The sequence below is a fragment of the Syngnathus floridae genome, chromosome 16 (genome assembly GCF_059516105.1).
Source record: "Syngnathus floridae isolate MCC-2025c chromosome 16, RoL_Sflo_1.0, whole genome shotgun sequence".
Classification (NCBI taxonomy): Eukaryota; Metazoa; Chordata; class Actinopteri; order Syngnathiformes; family Syngnathidae; genus Syngnathus; species Syngnathus floridae.
The window spans coordinates 4,079,917-4,100,159 of NC_142428.1; the positions used below are offsets into that span (position 1 = coordinate 4,079,917).

At 40.5% G+C, this 20,243-nt stretch overlaps 2 protein-coding genes across 8 annotated transcripts in view; one reads left to right on the forward strand and one right to left on the reverse strand.

Moving 5' to 3' along the window:
* The window catches only part of c17h14orf132 (chromosome 17 C14orf132 homolog), a 41,447-nt gene that overhangs the window by 16,835 nt on the left and 4,369 nt on the right, over positions 1-20,243 (reverse strand). For 3 of the 7 annotated variants that reach the window (XM_088401348.1, XM_088401350.1, XM_088401346.1), the window contains 2 exons: positions 19,185-19,260; positions 18,547-18,616 (listed from right to left, as the gene is read on the reverse strand). The gene's annotated coding sequence lies outside the window, so the exon portion shown is untranslated. Of the gene's footprint in view, positions 1-4,243; positions 4,601-6,884; positions 7,039-18,542; positions 18,617-19,184; positions 19,261-20,243 lie in introns of those variants that run through there. The other 4 variants (XR_015863547.1, XM_088401351.1, XR_015863548.1 and 1 more) reach the window with 3 other exon arrangements.
* tunar (TCL1 upstream neural differentiation-associated RNA) lies at positions 14,502-18,877 on the forward strand. Its single transcript, XM_088401352.1, has 2 exons — positions 14,502-14,964; positions 17,556-18,877. Exons 1-2 carry the CDS (start codon positions 14,935-14,937, stop codon positions 17,739-17,741), a joined length of 216 nt encoding a protein of 71 aa, XP_088257478.1. The 5' UTR covers positions 14,502-14,934; the 3' UTR covers positions 17,742-18,877.

The following is a 20,243-nucleotide window of genomic DNA, read 5'->3' on the forward strand; positions in this document are numbered from 1 at the left end:
TATTCCATTAACGCGAGTCGAGAACGTGTCGCATCGTGGGGCCCAACGGTTAATGTAGTGCTTCCCTTTGCGTCCGTGAATAATTCATCATCGTTAATTGCTAACGTTGCGCAACTGACGTGAGTCGCATGGCGGTGCGGTGAACGCTCGCTATCAGTGGGGGTTGAGGTACCGAGGATTTTTGTGATATCACAAATGAGACCAATTTCAAAACTACAACTTTCCCTTTTTAACAGGTTTTGACTCTAAAATAGATACGCATCTTTACTTTTGGATTTCTCCCGCTAGAGGACGCCACATCCTTCTTTCTAACATGACATGTCACCCATTTGTCAAGCTTGTGTAGACGTGCAATTGCTTCTGTGCCCGCTAGATGTCAGCAGATGACCAAGAGACACACAGTATTAGTTCTATCGGGTAATTAATACCTTCCTGCATCAGATTTTTCTGCACTACTTTCTACTGTATAATTTTGCTATTTATTGATTTATGTATAGAGTCAATTAATAATCAATTGTTAAAGAATAAATAAAATAAAACGTGGATGAATGCAATTTTCAATCACCCTCTCTCTGTGGCTTCCAGCAGAGGGCAGTGTGTGCCTTCTCTCCATCACACTCAATAAAAGGCTGTCAAAACATCCTCCATCTGCCTCCCACTCACGCTCACTGTATAGCTCTTTGTTCCAGCCAGCTGAAGTTGCTGGAGCCCAGTATAAGCAATAAAGCTGCCAGCCCATTTCTGGGCCTGTTCGTGTGTGACTCGAGCCTGTTTGGTACAGCTTTTGTACAGTATCCCTTTTTAACAAGCATTCAAAAAAAACTGTGCAGACATCTTGAAATGCATGACAGAATTCTAACAATGATATGCTGTGTTGAAGCCCAGAATTTCATTTCCCCTCTAATTTGAAAGAGCAAAAAAAAATATTAATTTACCATCCAAGTCAAATATTGTGGGTTTTCGTATTTCTCAGTTGGTCCAGCTGGCCAGTGACATATTTTGACATATTTTACGGGGAGTGAATTAGCTTGGGATAATAGCTATTGGCGTCTTGATTATGATTCATTTATAATTCACTCGTCCATTAATCAACAACAACTATGGGCTGGCGGGAAGTGGAGCCAAGCCTTTTTAACACAGGTATTGATCGGATCATTAATAAAGCCATCTGTTACTACAGTATGTGAAGCTTTCAACATAAAGCAACGATTCAAAGACTTGTTTGTACACTTTATACATTTACTATACGGTGTGAATGCAAAATAAAAAATGCTGCAGACACGATTCAAACAGCACGAACGCACAAATGCACATTCAACTTGCATGAACCTCGGCGCCCGGACTGATTGAAGTGCACTGAGGTGTTTCAGCCCTTGAATATGACTTGCTCCTGGTCAGCTGGCTTTTTTTCCCCCCTTTTTTTTCCCCACCTGAAACCTTTGACTTTGCCTTGACTTAATCATACAGCCAGGGAGCACCCAGCCATTCCTCTCCTCTGGGTACAAATCAAATTGAGGAAGAAAAAAAAAAAAAAAAAAAAGCAGTGGAAGAGCAAAAGCCATTTTGCTGAGGTTATCATGACCATGCCGGTCGTTAGAAAAGCGTAGATTTCTCACCCGTTCACTTCTTTAACTTGCACTTCATAAACACAATGGTACCTCAAAGGTCAAACAATCTGTTCTGAGGCTGATTAAACTTAAATTAAATCAGCTTTTAAAGTAAAATTAGCCATTCCATGTTTTCTTTAGCATTTCAATTCAGTCGATTTTGTCAGTTTCACCGCGCCCCGAAGTGATCTTCGCTGCTCGCGGCTTCTCAGTAAGTCTTTGTTAAGACTAACCCTCACCAGGCTAGCTGAGCTAGCTGTCTGACTTCATTTTGATACATTGCCTTCAGCATTATTAAAAATATGCTTGCTGGGATCTGTCCTCTCCAGCGCCAGCTTGACTTCACTTTCTACGTTCCAGCCACGCGGCACATTCAACAGCACAGTAGTACCAATTCAACTCTTGAACTACAGTGAAAGCAAAAAGCTCACAAAAACATTTTGGTGATCAAAACATTTCCCCATAGCTCCACCATTGCCATTTGCATGCATTGAGTAGAGCTTTACGTATGTAAGCCCCAGCACAGTATCGTAAGCCGAGGCTCAGACAGAAATCTCCCAAAGTAAGATTTTGCAGTCAAGGGGTACAATACTGAGGGAGATCAATTCGGATTAAGAAGAAAAAAGGTTGACAAGCTTTTGTGATGCGGGGTTCTAAAATAAATATTGGCTTAATTAATTATTCTGCAGGAAGAAGTACTGCCACACCCCCCTTAGCAGTAAATTAGCTAGCAGTTACTGATGCTACAAAAAATAAAAATCCACATAATTTTGAAGATGATCGTATGAGAAATGGGGACAGCAAATCAAAACTGGCCCAGCAACAAAGGAATCGTGATGATATCGTGTGATATTGTTGCGCTAACGGGACAACATTTTAGTCAAGGACACCCATTGTTTAATTTCATTTCCCCTGTCACGTATCGTCTATGTTTTCCCAGACAGTTTGCGTCGAGGGAAACCCTCCCGGTAAAAACTAGACCTTTTTCCTACACTCTAATTCAAAGGCTGCGGACGTGAGCGCGGCGTCCGATCATTTGCAAAAACAAAGCGCTTATGAATATTCAGAGCGAGGAGTCAAATGTCACCGTAACAATAATAGAGCTTGACGTTTGCCGGTAAGCGTCAGCTAATGACTGCGTGCAGCTCATCTTGATTTGTTTGGATGGCAAATGTTTTGCTGGGCTCTCCATGACCTCAATCATACAGTTCAATCTGGAACTTTTTTTTTTTTTTCTCCAAAAAAAGCACAGTGAAGGTTAAATGATTGTGATCAAAGCTGCACGGATGGCACAGTTCGAACTCAGAGCCAAATAACTCAATTTGGACAAAAGTAGTGCTTTGTCGCCATCTATTTGACCCCCACCCCCCAAGCAAATTTAGAAAAGTCAGCCCGAGTCCTATTACTGCCTGTGAGGAGTTTTAGGGCACATCAACATCAAGGCAAAATGCACGTTAAGTTATTTAATGGCATGCCGAGACTCTGAGATCTTTCATGTTTCCACAGCTGAGATCTAGAACCATGAACTGGGTCTCCTTAAACTGACTTACATTGAAAACATTCATTCTGGCTTTGAATTATTCAAAGAAAACACAAACACCGAGACATGTGCATGTTCTAACCAAAATTCCCCATCTGGCTTAATTGTCTTTTTATGATTATTTCTGCTTAGAAAAAAGTGTCAGACTAATTGAAAAGTTCATTTACTTTAAATGAATTCTCTTAAGACTGATGGGGCGCACTGAGTATCCATATGCACTTGATTATTTTTCTCTCGCCACTGTGTGAAAATTATTCAAACAAGCTGAATGAGGGATTTTTTTTTTATGATGGAACAACACAATATGGTTAAGGTTAATTAGGTTTACGCACAGACGCACAAGATGCGTTGTTGCTGTATGCATGAAAACGACGACAACAATTGCGCGGTGATTTATTGCTCGGTCCGCATGCATGGGAGTAGATTCCATTTCTTTTCCTTAAAGAAAAAAAATTAAGCACCGCCCCCCCACCTTCTATAAGCAAGCGAATATTATTCTAGCATGATACTGGAACTGATACTTCCAACCATCAACTTAAACTTTCTTTTACATGGTATAAAGAGTTGCGCAACCTGCCCCTTGGAGGGGTCTCCACTAGGGGGCAGTGGTCAACTCACAGCTAATTAGTAAAACTAAAAACAAGAAAGGCCATTGGTGTTTTGCATCGCATAATAATCAATAAAACTGCAATGTGCTTGTCTGCATCCTATTGTTCCTAAAAATCCTATTTTTGATATTACATTTCTTTAAAAGGGAAATATTTAAGGCATATTTATTTTATCGTGTGCATTGGAGACATTTGTTTTATGGGAGAATTTTCTGTTGCGGTTTTGTCTCACCATATTGTCCTGTTTAAAGTAATGTCTTCCTTTTTTCCATAAAAGAAAAGTATGTTTTGCTTGATTAAAAAAAAAAAAGTAATGAAAGTAAAGTTATTAGGTACAAAAAAAATGCATGCCTACAGGCAAAAAAAGGCACTTTTCTTATTTCCAGTGTAGCGTTAATTACACTTGGAGACGAATGAGTCCAATGTGAAAAAAAATTGCTCGATGGCTTTCCTTGTGTTATTGACCAAGGGATGGGAGAAAAAAAGAAAAAAAAAAAAAGATTTGCTTCTAATCATAATTTTTCATTCCCCACTTGGTCACAGTAATATTTTTACTGCATCCTACCATTATTTTTTTTCTCCTAACTTTATTGAGTGTATATCATAGTTGTCTTTGCCTGCTATTGGTATGAAAGTAGCATTAAAATACCATTTGCAACACTTTAAAATGTTCAATTATTTTCTTGTGTAGGTGTCACATACAAGGCTAATTATTATTATCACATGTGCAAATTCATTAAACTACTGAAGCACACGTTGAAGTCATTATGTTCCGTGGCTCAAATAGTTTTCACGGCAGTTGGGAAGTCTTTTCCTGGCTCCTTAGTTGGTTTCATGGTAATTGTCTGGGGGGGAGGAGGAGGGTTGAAATTACCTTTATGATATTTGGTGGAATAATATGTCTGGTTTATTGATGTTCTAGAGTACATGGGAGCATTTTAATATGATGCCGTATTGCATCATTACAATCTCTAAGCGCAATCTTTAACATACTATCAATAGTTTGGGTTTTCTTACGACCACCAGAGCATAAAAAAATACACCGTTGAGAAGTGAAATGTAGAATAAAAAAAAAAAATTAAAAAGAAATTAATTAAAATACATACTCAGTGTAAAGAACAGAAGTAGTTGGACAAAATTGCTTCTTCCCCGCAGACAGACATCTTATATATTTGGATCAGCAATCTTTTTCCTTCCTAAAAAGTGCAGCCGGAGCCTCTCTGGAAAGATTAATGACCATTGATCCCCAAGCAAGCTCAAGCCACTGGGGCAGCGAACCCGCTTTTGCTTCCCTGCAGCACCAATGAGCAGCTAAATCCTTATTGTGCTGCGTCTTTACATCACTAGTGTGTGTGTGTGTGTGTTTGTGTGTGTGTCAGCTTTGCTTTGTTCAGCCAAGTGTGTGCCTGATGTTTGCATATTTCCAAAAAGTGGGCGTTGATGTGAATTCAGGAAAGTTATACCGCATCAAAATGGGCAATAGTGGTGAGCCAGCATTTAGCGCGGGGAATAAGTTACAGAAAAATCTGTGATCATAATTTGTGTTTTTCTGTTTTTGCTTAAAGCATACGCTCCATTTGGTTTTGGTTCACAAAATGCGAAGTAGTTTGTTAATGAAGGAAATTATCAGTCATTCTTAATATATATGGGGGGGTCTATTTATTTTATGAGCTGATTTAGCAAAGATGTGTTAAAAAAAAACATATTTGGCGTGTACATCCCAAAAAAATTTGCATTTGTTCCTGTTTTTGTCCCAAGTTAATTAGTGAAAGAAATAAAAACATCACTTCATCTAATAAAAACAAGATGAACCGAAGCTGTCAGCGCATCTTACGATTAATACAAATAAGCCGCAGTTTAACTATTTTCTGCCCCACTGGGCATCCTATGCATCAATTCCATTTATTTTGCTAAATGGAGCTTTTCATCTGGGAAATTTGCTTTGTCATTTGGGATTTTCATCAAGTGATACCTTTCTTCGATTCATCTTCTATGATTACAAATGGATGCTGCAGACGTTTTTTAACGTAAAGGGGAGGAGCTTCGTTTGCTGCGTTATCAAGACGTCGTGATAATTGGCACTTGTTTACTGCTCACTCACCGCAAGTTCGTATTGATTGTTGAGTTAGCTGGAGAAACACTCATTTGTTTTTTTTCCCCTTTGTATTGACTAATCAATTTCACTGAACCACACCCCAAAACTCCAAAATCAATCACAGCACAATCATCAACCAACATGGTAACTTGGTTCTATTAACACAAGGCTTAGTCGCTATCTGTGGTGCTAGTAAGCTAAGCTAAAACAGTTAGCTCCTAGTTCCAACATGCCAACAAAGTCTTACGGCCCAATCACAGCACAATCAACCAACATGGTAACACGGGGCTTAGTCGCTATCCGTGGTGCTAGTAAGCTAAGCTAAAGCAGTTAGCTCTGAGTTCAAACATGCAGAATGATGTGGCCCAGGCAGATTGACTCCATAAAAAGGCAGCGAGCAGCTGGTGCTTGGTACCCGGGCGTGCGTCTCGATGTGATGTGGGTCCCCCTGCGACATTTTCACCGCCTTCGCATCTCATCAGTGCAGTAATTAATCATTGACTAAACAAGGTGGTGCCTGGAACATCGGCACTTGCCACATGCCACCGGGTGACTGGTAAACTGTTGCCATGGTGAGGCAATAACCTCCATATTAGCATTTTTAATTTATGCCGCAATGTATGTACGTCGTTCCACCTCGACAGTATAACGGCGGTTCGACGTTCCAATCGTCAATTTTTATTGTGGAAGGCATCTACACACTTTTTTTTTGTAAATATTTAATTATATCTGGCTTTAAATGTCATAAATATGGACCGGCTCCCGGAAGACCGAAAGACCTCGGAGGTGAAGTTATATACAATGCTATAGAAGGGGGGAAAAAAGTTAGCATAACAACGTAAGTAGCATTCTAGCTAAAGTTAACCTGCATTGTAAATTGTCACAAATTTTATGCCGCGTTAGCATCTATGCTAGCATTGAGAAGGCAAATACTTTGGCAACATCCGATCAATATTTTATAAATAGTCAACCAAAAGAGGATAGCGCAGTTGTTTGCACAAGATGGATCCCTTTTTTTTGTGATTGTGTTCATGTTTGCAGCTTTTCACCTTGTCAAGGTGACCTTTTAACGCGAAGCTCTTATCAGCGGATGATGATGAGAGCAGAGGTGGCATCTGGAGCCAGCTTTTAATGTGAACTGAGGGGATTTGTTGAGAACACAAAACATGGCTCCACTCCAGGATGAAACTGTCAAAAAACAACATCAGAGGAGGCTTGTTGTCACCAAATAACCTTTATGAGGCGGGGTGGCGGGCTTCGGGATGCCGAGCCCAAACTTCGAGTCAAGTCGAGGTCAGATTATTATCAAAAGGTGCTGAAGCGGAAAGTTGAAGCATGTGCTCGCTGGGGAAGACGATGTCAGTTCAAGGCCTTTGAGAAATGTATCTGCACGCGTTGGAATTATTCATATTTAGACATGCTTACCAGTCACTATTAAATCAAAGTAAGCAAAAAACACAAGAGGCGGAGAGGAAAAAAAATAGGAGCAGTATAGATGGAAGCTCACGTCCACACTTTTTTTTTTTTTTATCTGCTCATTTACAATTCATGTCAAGTCAGGACCACCAACCCCCTCCTTTTGGAGAAGAAAGATTGTGAGAAGAAGAAGAAGAAGAAAAAGCCTTTCTCCTGTTTGACCTTCACACGATGCTGATCATTGGTAGCAGCCTCTTAGATAGTGACGGACAGATTTGAGGCGGAACACTACAAAGAACGTCGGGGAATAGAACCCAACTCGGTCAAGCGTGGACCTCCGCCAAGGCTAATTTGAGAAGAAAATCATGACATCGGAAGTCAAAGCAGATCACCAAGATGAATATTGGACGCCTGCTATCTCCAACAGCAGCAGCAACATCATCAGGCATGTTCCTGGTTACGTTTCAAATCTTTATGCAAATGAAGTCTACTTCTCTCCCACTCTATAAAAACAGAGCGGAACCGCCCACCTGGTTCTGCTGAGAGGCCGCTCCGAGAGCGCTACTCAGACATCAACGCAAGAATGCCCGGGAGCCTTCAAGGCACTCAGTCGACTGGCGTGACAGATGAGGAGTGAAAGGCAGATCAATAGAGATCAGGACTTAAATGAAGAGTGATTTTAATTGGCTGACTCTTATTGACGGCCGCTTCCGTCGGATGCTTGGACTCGCTCTGGGGCTACGCGACCCTGCCTGCGCCAGATGAACATTTGCTGATCTTCAACTGTTCATGTAACCAATGGTGACAATATCAATCCAAAGATGCATTCATGAGGGCCGTCGTCTCATAGAAGCTTTTGCTCTCGCTACTGGCTGACAGATTCTCCTAACTCTGGAATTTGAATTGACGGTGAAGCCCCACTCATTGATTATGGCTTCTTCTTTATTAGGTAACATAAGTAATGGGCAACACTGCCACCTGTAGGACTGGAGTACAACACTACAAAGACTATTAATTATTGATTAAATAAAATAAATAACTAAATAAACAAATAGATAAATATAAATAAGTATAAACATTATAATAAAATTAATATTACATAAATAAATGAATAAATACATAAATGAATTTCCATGGATATATTTTTCTTATGGAATGTTGCAATAGCAGCTAAGTGAGGAAGCATCCATCTACCACAAAAAGTTATTTTTCCGCCTTGATGTTTTGTGCTCTCCACAACTATGGCAGTTGTTACAAATCTGAATAAAGCTGACACAGCAAAAGCTTGTTGCTAATACAGTTTTATGAAAACAGGCGGGAGCGAGACTGTCCGGACAGTCTCAAAATGTGCTGATGAGATCGAGGAGCTTAAGAAGGCGAGCATCCGAGAAGATGTATAACGCGGTGCCGTCGATGATGTATATAAACTCAATGGGACGTATTAAGAGTTGCCGATGCTAATGCTGCAAAACTGGACGTTATACTTGGAAGGAGAAAAACTCTGGATAAACGCAGTCAGAAGTGCAAGTTGAGATTTGATTCCCCTAACGAAATACAAATGTTTATGAAATTCCCTAAAACATTCCTTATCAGTCAAGAAATAGCGAGCATGCATTTTTTTGGGCCAACACGCCGAAAGCTTATCAGCAGTCGAGGGACTGAATCATTACCTTGCGGGCATCGTCTTCAGAGACTTCTTTGGTTCTTTGGGGAGTTTTAATTGGTGGCTGGCTAAAAGTAGACTTATTAAAATGACAACATTGCCTCTCTTGGTGTACCTTCACTCAGCCAATTAAGATTTTCTTTTTTTTTTTTTTTTTGCAAGCCGTATTAAAGGCCAAAAACATTTTCAGAGGGGTTGGCTGGAATCCAGTCGAATCGCTTTGATGCTTTAATTGGCTGCTGTGGTCATATTATTTGGGGGGCAGATGAAGCTCGCGGTGATTCTGGTCAAAGGAAGCGAGAAGCGCCTTCTGCTTTGATCTCGTCTTTTCCCCCCCTCGAAAACACCCCAGGTGGTTTTGTTGGACTTTTGGAAAACTATTATCCAAGATGAACAAGAGCAACTGAGGCCACCCTCCAAATCACAAGAGGGGAAGATTAAAAGCATGCTCGATTTTCTTTATATCGGCGTAAGTCTCGCTGCTTGTTTTTGACAATTCTGCAGTGCGGTCAATACCAACTTGGACTTTCCGTTGACAACTTTGGATCCGATTATTTCAATTATAAATTATAAAGATCAAAACCAACCAGAATCCTTGAACAGAATCAGTCCCAACGTATTCAAAAAAATAACCATTAAGTATGGACAAAGTATCTTTGAGGGTATAGACTTCTCAAGGAGTTCTTAATAAATTGAATGTTTCTAAATTCTGAAAGTATAACAAACACAGGGGGGGGATGCAAGCTTGAAAAGAGTAATGATAGAATCAAATCCCACGAACCGGCCTCCAACTCTCTCCAAAGTTAACCGTCATCGATTGCTAATGCCTGGCGTATTGTTTCCCGGAGTGCAAAAAAAGAATCGTGGAGAATCCTTAATTCATTTTTAATCCTTCTAAATCGGTAAATCCCTCACTTCAATATCCAGAAGATGCGACTGAATCCATGGTCGTATTTAAAGGATGAAAGAGAGGCGGGATATTTTCCCTCAGAAGTGGAGGCCTCATCCCTCTGTTTTTTTTTTTTTTCCTTTCAGTCAGGTAACGATTTATTTCTCACTGTGTCCTACTTGGCCAACTCGTGTTGTGTTGGAGGCGTGATAATCATTTGATGTCGAGGACTAATGCAGTTGTGTCCTTCGTTATTAGGTTTCTTATTTATTAGCTGGGAAGGAGACTTTTTATTGCATCAGGATGGGAGGAGTGGGGGTGTCTGTAGGCGACGGACACGGAAGAAATGTGAGGGGGGGGCGATGAGCTCGATAAGCGAATTGATATTTTTTGGGGAGATTTAAAAGGGGCAGGACGCGGACTTCCCGACGTCTCCATTTTGAGTAGCCCTGAGCTGAGAGGCTGTTATGTTTTGGTATGCCACACATGATTTATTGCTAGCACCTTCTGTTCCATCCAGAGAGAGAAAACGAGAGAGAGGAAAGAAAGCGAGGACTGCTCATTTCTATTAATCAACAGTGATTCATCGGTGAGAGCTATTTGCAACACATTGTCATCTGTTTCCATCAATTGAGCCTGAGATTGCACGATTCTGTGCAGATGTATTTTCCATAATGAGGCCATTTAGTCAAAAGAATTTTTGTTATGAAATATATTAAACTGGTTGTCATAGAGAAACTATCCCGTGTTCTTTTATTGCGTTATTACTCTTTCAATGTCAGTGATCTTTTGATGTAAGTAATTTGGATATGAAGACTTTTTTTAGACCCAAGTGAAATTTTGACTTACTGACTCAACCTTAACATCCAATAAATCAGACAGAACTGCTACAAAAATATATTATAGTAAAAAAAAATTAATAATAAAGTTGGCCTATTCCTCCCTCAATGCTGAATTTAACATTCAAGGATAATAAAAAATAAAAGTGCCAGAAGAGATATGTATATAAAGCCTTATTGAATTAATTATACAAACACAAAAGTAATAAATGCTTAAAACACTTAAATTATAGACATGAATATATTTTCTTGAACAATACATGACATCGGAACCTTGTCTCCGGGCTGTCTGCATATTGTTAACATGGAGACATGGAGTTCCAGCCTCCACAAAAGATATTTTAACTAACAAAAAAAAACATTTTGTCACAAAATGGAATTGATGATTTTCAAAAAAATGTAACTCAGAATTTCATAAAACTAATGAAAACTAAATATAGCGTAAATGTCCTTTGCTTTCCTCTTATGAGCTTTTCGGATTTATTTAAAAGAATATATATTTCAGCATCTCTGTATGTCCATACAGAAGAATTGCAGTTTAATTGACTTATTACATAAACTGAATAGAGATCACATTTGTTTTATCCAAGAACAAACATTGCAGGTGTTGTTTACACAAGCTAATAAAGCCGTCCGAGTGTCGCGTGGAACAAAAGATGCTCCCCGAGACCCTTCGTCTGAACAAGCCGAGAATCAAAACTTCTCTTTTTGTTTGTGCTTTTCACTAAATAGAATACATTTGAATGCATTAGAGTTTGAGGCAACATTTTCTTTTATGATGTAGCCGTAGCTTGCCTCAAATCCAGATCGTCTCGCACACTTTCATGTTAAAAACGCCTTAAAGCTCTCATTAGTTTCCACAGCCGCCGGGGTCTTTTTCCCGGCACAATAGATCTCTAGAGATGCGGGGGAACGTGCCAGCTTTTCATGGAGCCTCATTATCGGAGATGCATCGTGCCTCGCGTTCTCGCCACGCGGGTGCCAATGGACGCCGGGAGTTGAGAAGGGTTAATTGAGCATTTCGGTGGAAGAGGGAGACAGACAGCTGTCACTTTGGTTTTCCGTGTAGCTATAACTTCCTGCTGACAAGTAGCATCTCGTCTTTTTAGCCGCTTAACTCATTCGCTGCCAGCAAAGTTCAAATGGATCTTTCACGTCCTTGGCAGAGAATGAGTTAAACATGGAAGTCTGTAACACTTTGGTAAAAATGTTCATGCACTTGAAGGCAGAAATGACGGACTGCTAAAATGCGGAACTGAGGTCAAATTTGACTTCCAGTACACATGTGGTGTCTTATTTGATTACCGAGCTACACATTTAATAATTGTAATTTAATTTAAAAATAAAAATGTCTGGTCTTGACTTGCCCGCTGCAAGCATGAGCCAATCAAGCCTAAAAGCATTACATCAAGTCGTTCGGAGTAAATTTGCCTTTTCAGTGTGTCCAGCAATTCTATTTTTGTTTTTTATTCAATCAGATTTGAGGACACCTCAATCAAAAGTCAATCTTTAATGGCTTTCCTTGGGCTCCCGTCTTTTAGATTCCTCAGCTTCCCATTCCGAGCGAAGCGTCCTCTGGAATGCTTTTACACTGTCCGGCCTACGATAAAAGCTCATCCGTCTCTCGGCAGCACAGAAATAATAAAATATTTGAAATTGTCTCTTATTTAATTATTTTTACTTATTTTAATTTTTTTTTTAAAAAATCTCATCAGTCTCATGGATTCTGCCATTTTCTTGGCTAATTAGGATTAATAGTATCGTGCCGTTGGACCGTGCTTTATCTCCAACTATATATCTTAAGTCATCTCCAAATTCTTCATTTAAAAAACGTTTTTTTCTTAATATTTCACGTTTTCACCTACTTATGGTGGATCTGAAACTTACTCCTGCAACAAAGGTAGGTTTGAGTCCTGACTCAAGGACTGTTGGTTGAATAGAAATACAAGAAGGTTCACTGTGCTAAACTTTACAGCCTTGATCATTATTTAAAAGGGCGGCGGTACTCTGAAGGACAAATGAGAAAAGGACGGTCGCCCCGACACACACAAAAAAGAGCAGGTGTGTGTTCCTTGCCCATTACATCATTAATTTGGGTTGCTCAGACAATCCTTGGTTGAAATTTGTGCAAAAAAATGTGTACTACTTCCATTTACCCCACAAAAGGTCTATTAGACAAGTTCACCCTTTGCAATTAATCAAACTAAAATGTTTTGTGAAGCACTTTTGACACTTGCGCCAAAAGTGTTTTTGTTTCTGTGACGGCAAAATTAATTCAAATTAATTGCATATGAAAGCGGAACAGAACTCAAACTTGTCAGCGGAGGAAATCATGAAAAATGGTGACACTGCAATTGTGATATTTTACCCCGATATTAATTTTATTGTATCCTCAAATAAACACGTCACGATATTCTGCGCAGATTTGTTTCCAAACTTTGATGGCAACCCAGATTAATTATTAGAAACGTCCTTGCAGGAAATGACACGGTGAGGCATCGCATTATGCACACCAGCGGCGTCCACTTGGCGGGGTGGAATCGTCCTTATACATTTCCATTTTTATTGTTGGACTATGCAGGTCATTTGAGGCACAAAGCGGCGCGCGGCCTTGTTTGTTGTCAGCGCTTTGACGTTTCAAACATATCTGCGAGCAACAAAACGCTAGCCTATAATGGAATATTGGTCAAAGGAATGTTTTATGTTCTGGCCATAACTTAAACTGTATTTGTGTGTTTTAATATTCTGATCACATTTGTGTCTGGTAAATGGATTTTACGATAGGTGTAAGCTTTGTTGTTGGGATATTGGGCTGGAAATTTCGAGATGAATAGCAAATCTTTGATTCCGTATGGACCAGTGTATTTCCTGGTTCATGGCTCACAATTCAAAATGATATTTCAGCCAGTCCGAGAGCAAAACAAAACTTCGCAGAGATTCAACACAAAAGCCAAACATGTCTTTCCAAATACCAAGAAAGCTCCGTTAAGGCTGAATATGATCCAACACTCGTATTGGATGTTATTAGATTCTCCCGGAAGAAGCTACGATTAAGTTTACCGAGAGCTGATAAAGAAGAATAAATATTCAAGGCGTGGAAGTGTCTTAAAATGAGAAATGTTCAGTCTGTCCTCTATGTGTGAGTCATTTCTTCTTCTTGGGAGACAAACACTGAAAGCCGGCGTCCTTTAGTCTGGCGGAGGTGACGTGAGGCAAAGGACGGACGATTTGTCCTCGTGCTTCATCGCCTTGTAAAAGAGGGCGCTAGCCAGCTAATAAAGAGTGGAAATGGCGGCTATCGGAATCGATGTGAAGATGAGGAAAAAACAACAAAATTATGCAAATATTTTGCTCGCGATAACAATTCCCACGATACAGTAGTAGCTCAAGAACTTGAAAACGACTATTAAAAAAAAAACAATTAACGTAGTTAATTTGCTTTTAATTTAGCATAAGCCTAACGTAAAACATTTACGTATCACAAGCCAATATTGTTTATTGTAATACAGATTACCTTGAAAAAAATTATATTAAATTGTAATTGTAATATGGGGAGGGGGGGGGGGAGTATCGCAATTAGATTTTTTCAACTCGCAGAGTCCTAATTATAGGTGTAACACACACACAACACAACACAACACACACACACAAGTCCTCCAAACATACCAGAGGAGACCGTCGGCCCTCATCCTGGCCTCTGTCACAATCACTTCTTGTCGCCAGGCTGTGCGAGTGTGTGTGTGTGTGTGTGTGTGTGTGTGTGTGACTCCCTCGAGTGCGTTGCCGGGCAACCGTAGCTGCATTAATATGCGGGGGGGCGGGGGGAGTAAGAAAGCGAGGGAAAGGGAGTGAGTAGGGGGGATGCCTCTTGTCTGAAAGCAGCGCAAGGTGACGGGTGCCCTTCGCGGCACTCCTGACTAAAGTCGCATCAAAAAATAAGTTTGATCCGAAAAGTCATTCGCAAGGCAGGGCATGCAAACTATTTTTTTTTTTTTGGGGCGATTGTTTTGTTTGTTTGTCTGTTTGCAGAAGTGAGAGGAAAGACGGATGCCATATCGCCACTCTCTCGCTCCCGCCCACATCAGCACATCATCCAATCTTCAACTTGACAACATCCTTCCACCCAGACAAGAAGACGACAAAGAATCTGCGCTTTCAAGCCACGGCAAGTTGAGAGATGAACATTCAAGTGGAGCACTCGGACGACAAGTGACCCCCGCCCGGTGCCGCCGTCACTTTAGTTGTCTGTGTACTCCTGGGAAGCATCTACCTCCAGCATGTCCATGTTATTCCTGATATTTTGCAAGGTAAGCAAATTTAACAGTCTAAATTTATGTGACGTCTGGTCATGGCTACTTTGTAAAAGAAATATAGAGAGCAGGCGAGGGGTGGGGGGGGTGAATAATTAATGGAGATGGTCAGAAAAGGCGCTCCGGGTGGTACCAGTCATGTCATGCATGATCTTAACAAGTTAAAGTGGCTTTTGCGGAATGCCAACGCTGACTAATTGACGTCTGACCCTCGGCAACATGCTGGCTTCTTTTGAGTGGATTTATTCAGCCGTGAATTTTTATTTTTTTCAGGCTTGACCCTTAGAAGCCTTTCCATCCAATACATTATTGCAGACTTGTCAGACATTACATCATAGCGAGAGGTATTTCTAAAATTCTGGTTGCATGGACCCTTCAGGCGCCTTATTGCTACCCTCAAAAGCAACCAAAACTTTTTTTTTTATATAAATTTGACAAATCAGATTTTGGGGAAAATTCTGAACTTTGGAAATGCAGAGACAGCCGTGGTAAACTAAATAACTAATAGCGAGAAAATGCAGACTCCATAAAGGGAGGTCGTGGCCGAGATTTGAACCCTGAACCTCAGATGTGCTACCAACCCGTCCTCTGTGCTGCCCAGATAAAATTAAGAAACCACATTGACTAATTAAAACCCCTCTGCCCGTTTCCATTGCTATTAAGTACTCAACTTTGCATTGTGTAAAAGAAAGCAATTACATTTTGGTGATTCTCTAACTCACAGTACAAAAAAGAAAAAAATAATAACTCGGGTGGGGTGAGAACGATACTAGCAGTCGATATTGAGTCGATACTGACCTTATTTTAAAATGGAGGCTCCTGATACCATACGTAAAGCACACACAAAAAAATCCATTATGAAGTAAGTCCTCCTGGGCAGTAGTTGGCGCTATACTACATCAGTTTGAAACTTTAGGCAAATTTTTGGTCAATCTATGAGGCTGACAATTTTTGTTAGTTTAGAGTTTAGCCTGGGTTGTTAGTGGAAATATTCAAATGTACTCTTGTTAGATAAGTTTGACATGATAACCTGTTTTGAGTTATTTACAGTTTGAACAGCGAAGACAGGCAATCACTCACAATTTTCCGTAACCACAACAATGTCATTCTGTCAAAGGCCGAAAAGAAACGGGATCGTCCTTCCGGTTGACAGCGCGAGACGCTTTCTAATCTTCGAGTGTGTGGCGGTGGGCGTGCACCTGCATGCGCATTCCGCCACGCCAAAAGCGAGCGTGCCTTGTCGGAGTGCGTTAGCATCTGGCGCCCTTGTTTGACATGTTGCCGATTATTCGCGTGGCAAACGGTTTCACTCTCCACTGATCTGCGGATGTTCGCTTCTATTAGGCGCAAGCCGGCAGGAGTGTTGGGATTTGTTGTCTGGCATCACTTCTTCAGCCTGCCCTTTTTTTTTAATGTTTTATATTTATATCTTGTGTTTTGTTTGTAATGCCTGCGGGCTTGTTGCTGCGCAGGTGCGAGCCCGATCTCGCAAGGATAATAACTCAGGGAAAAAGAAAAAAGGTTGGACTGCTGAGCGGCCTTGACAAGCACGGCCCGGATTTATCAGGCGTGAAAGTGTTCAAACGAGCTGATGACTAGCAGGAGCAATCGATAGCGAGAGATAACAGAATCATCTGTACTTCTTCCGGATGGGGGCAAAGTCAAATAACAAATCCATCGGAGCCATCGGGAAAGGGAAAATGATCTTTTCTCTGCGTATAGCAATAAACAAGAGAGAGGTTTTCTTATCAGGGGATAATATTAAAATGTATTAACATATGATATCATTTTAGAATGCCGCCATAGGTGTTCCACCTAGCATCGCACGACAAGATTTTCAAATCTTGAAGTCTATTTTGTGCCTACAAGCTTTTGCTGTCGCTAGTCGTCATGTGCAACCCACTGACCTGCAAAGAGAAAACACGTTTCTCCTGAGAGCTTTTGGATGCCAGCTTGCACAAGCTGCTGAGCCTCTGGGTTATACCAAAAAATAAATAAACATACTACTGCTACTAACTGCAGGCTCCAAAAACTATACCCAAACGAGTTGAAACTCGATTTTAACGGCAACAGATGCAGGCGAATCCGATAACCTGCTATTTCCAACCACTTTGACCGACAGACAAAGACAATGAATGTTTCATCGCCGAGCGCTTCGAATGAAGCAGATGGCTGATATTCTATTAAAGAACAAAAACGCCTCCACGTAATTTATTTTTGATGGGAAAATATTTCTCGCCGTCGTGAATAAAACACGATGGCAGCGACGCAACGCGGTGCAACGTGCGAGATGCAAGATGACTGAAATTATTTATTTACGGTTTACAGATTGGGGGGGGGGGGGGGGGATATAGCGGTGCGGGGGCCCGGGTTTATTATTTCTGTTCAACGACAAAAAGAAAACAATTTCATCCAAATGTAGCTTATTCGTCCCCAAGGGTGGAAATTTACAGCTTGGTAGTGACTCCGCTACATGATTAGCTCCAATTGTAGCCCAAGCTTGTCGCTAGCACGCTTGCTAGCTAGCTGGGAGAACCAAGCTTGCCTCGACTTTCAAAATCTATCATGGATTTCTGTGTTCATTCCAGACAGGTGTGAGACGTAAACTCCAGATGCATCCAGGGAAAATGGTCAACTCTGTCTACAGTGATGAGGAAAGGGGAAGCCAAGACAAAGAAAGCAAAGAGGAGACCATCTTGGCCATGTTGGGCATCATCGGGACCATTCTCAACTTACTGGTCATCATCTTTGTCTACATCTACACCACGCTGTAGAGGCGTTTGATATCAAGTCATGAAGACCGGAGGACGACAAAGGCGGACCAAAGACAGGAACGGGATCGAATGGGATCCAAGACCGTGCAGTGGATGTGCAAATCTGAATACTGGCTCGCTTGTACAGACCGCACGAGGCTTATGCTAACTTTAAAGTGCAGCTGCCCTCTTCACATGGATCACAAAGGACTTCAAGGACTTTCGGAAAAAGCCTTTTATAAGACTATACCGTCATAAATACGCAATTCAGACTTATTTCTGCGGGATGAACAATGTGAGGTTTTCTAGAGGTGTGGTTCTTAATAAAACCCGAGATCTGTTCAATTAAAGTTTCTTTATATTATTCTTCAGGAAAAATCTAAGTGTGGCTGGTGCGTGTGTGTAAAATTGGTGTCAGTTTAATATGCTGAAATAATTAAAGGCCATTCCTTCTCCTCCGCTTTCAGATAGCAAACTACTTGAAGTCAAGTAGTCCAGCATTCATCAGATTCAATAATTGATTGAATTTTTTGCCCATCCCTAATGTCAACACCCCAAATAGCCTGAAGCATTAAAGCCAACAAAATCGGATCATCTGATTTTGACAAGCAGCAGGCAATGCATGAGTTTTTTATTCTAGTATTCTAGTCAACAACTAATTTATTGTCTAATTTTTTAATTTATATAACTATAAATGATCATCAAGACTACATTGTGAAAAACCTCATGACTTCAAAAAGTGCCTGAGACCTTTTAGCGTCTCACTATCACCTTCTCGTGGAAGGAGGCAAAATTAGACCAAACGGGAAAGGGAAACGATACCTACTGGAAAAGCTGCATCCTCATCCGACCACCGTGGGGACTGCACGCCTCTAACGCGGATCAATGACGGATTTCTGTTGGGGGGAAAAAAAGGAAGGCCTATTAAGCACACAGAAAATCCCGAATGTATTCCTCATTATCGCCAGTGTTGATTATCTGTGATGAAGCTATCTTTCTGAAATGTATTGACACGATTCAGCTGTTGAAGTGTAATCGCGAATGACACTCCTTGACTTGTAATTTGCAAATGTAAGGTTGTTGTTTTTTTCATACTGCAATCTTTTTGTAAAATAAAACATCCAAGTAATAAAGTGATGTTGGTGTACAAGGATGGATCTTTGCTTGTTATGATTATTCAGAAAACCTTGCAAGCCTTTCTCACTTTGACCAAAATAACACATGCGAATGTCACTTGTTGTCAAATGATAAAAAAATAACCCCCGGGGATGATTAATAAAATAATGCTTGGGCACCCCTGGCCACCCTTCACTGGTGTGAAAACTTTCTAGCTACGCCCCTGCTATATAAACATTTTCTATTGTACCGTTGGTACATTGAAGAGAACACCAAAAAAATAATTCAAAGTGTGACAAGTATGCAAGATGAGAAGATGGAGGAGGAAACCAGAGCTGAAAGACTTACAGCATATCCAGAGTGACGTATTTCTCTACTGAGCTGCAAATCCGTCTGCAGGATGAAGCAGGATGGTGCGACAGCACTGAAACACAAACCAAATCTCTTTGAATAAATTTACTTTTAACTTTTTCCTATTTTTGTACTTTTTCATTTTAAGGTCACACACTGTTTAAGTCAGAATGATCCTCTCTGTTAACACCTGATTTAATCCCTTTTTTTTTTAACAGTGCAAATTAGCATCAAAAGGGTATTTGAGGCACCCCAGCTGCTTGAGTTCCCGCATGCCCTTCAGCTGGCTTTAAACTCTGTTTCACCTGGACTCAGCAGGCGCACCCTTCAAAATCACTGTAAGCTACAACCTGCAGAATTCAAATGCAACTCATTATAAACACAATTTGGAATATTTATTGGAAAAAAAAAGAGACTCGTATCATCCTGCTATCATTTCTTTCATGGCTAATTTTGTCATGAAGGTCTTCATCTTTTTTTTTTCCTTAATCAGACAGCTTGTATTACTTATTAATGGGATTTTAATTCAATTACATTTTTTATTTAGTTACACTCATTTATTTAGGGGCTTGTTAAATGGCCTTTTGTTTAATGGCCAATTAGTTTGTGACACTGTGTCGCACAAAGTTCAATGTTAGTCAAGAGTGTCACGAACAATGTCATACAATGTAAAATAAATGAATTAATTAATCTGACAAAGTCACCAAGATGCTATTTCATTAATAGACAGTTTAATTAAATGGTTTCACATTTTAATTACATGCGGTCCTTAGGCTAGCGACGTGACAATATTAATATGACAACAAAAAAAGGAAAAACATAAGCAAAGAAACTTATAACCCTGCCAAGTGCAGCTTTAAGCGAACAAGTATGCAAAAACTCAGCTCCTACACAAGATATAAAATCTCGGAAGCAGGTGAGGGGAAATGACAACAATGGCTGTCCACCTTTAGCTCGCCATCCCTCGTTTTGGTGGTGAAGATAAAAGTAATTGCTGCTGTCAAAATAAGTGAGGAGATGCCGACTGACTTTTGAGGAATAACAACCAGAGGCGAA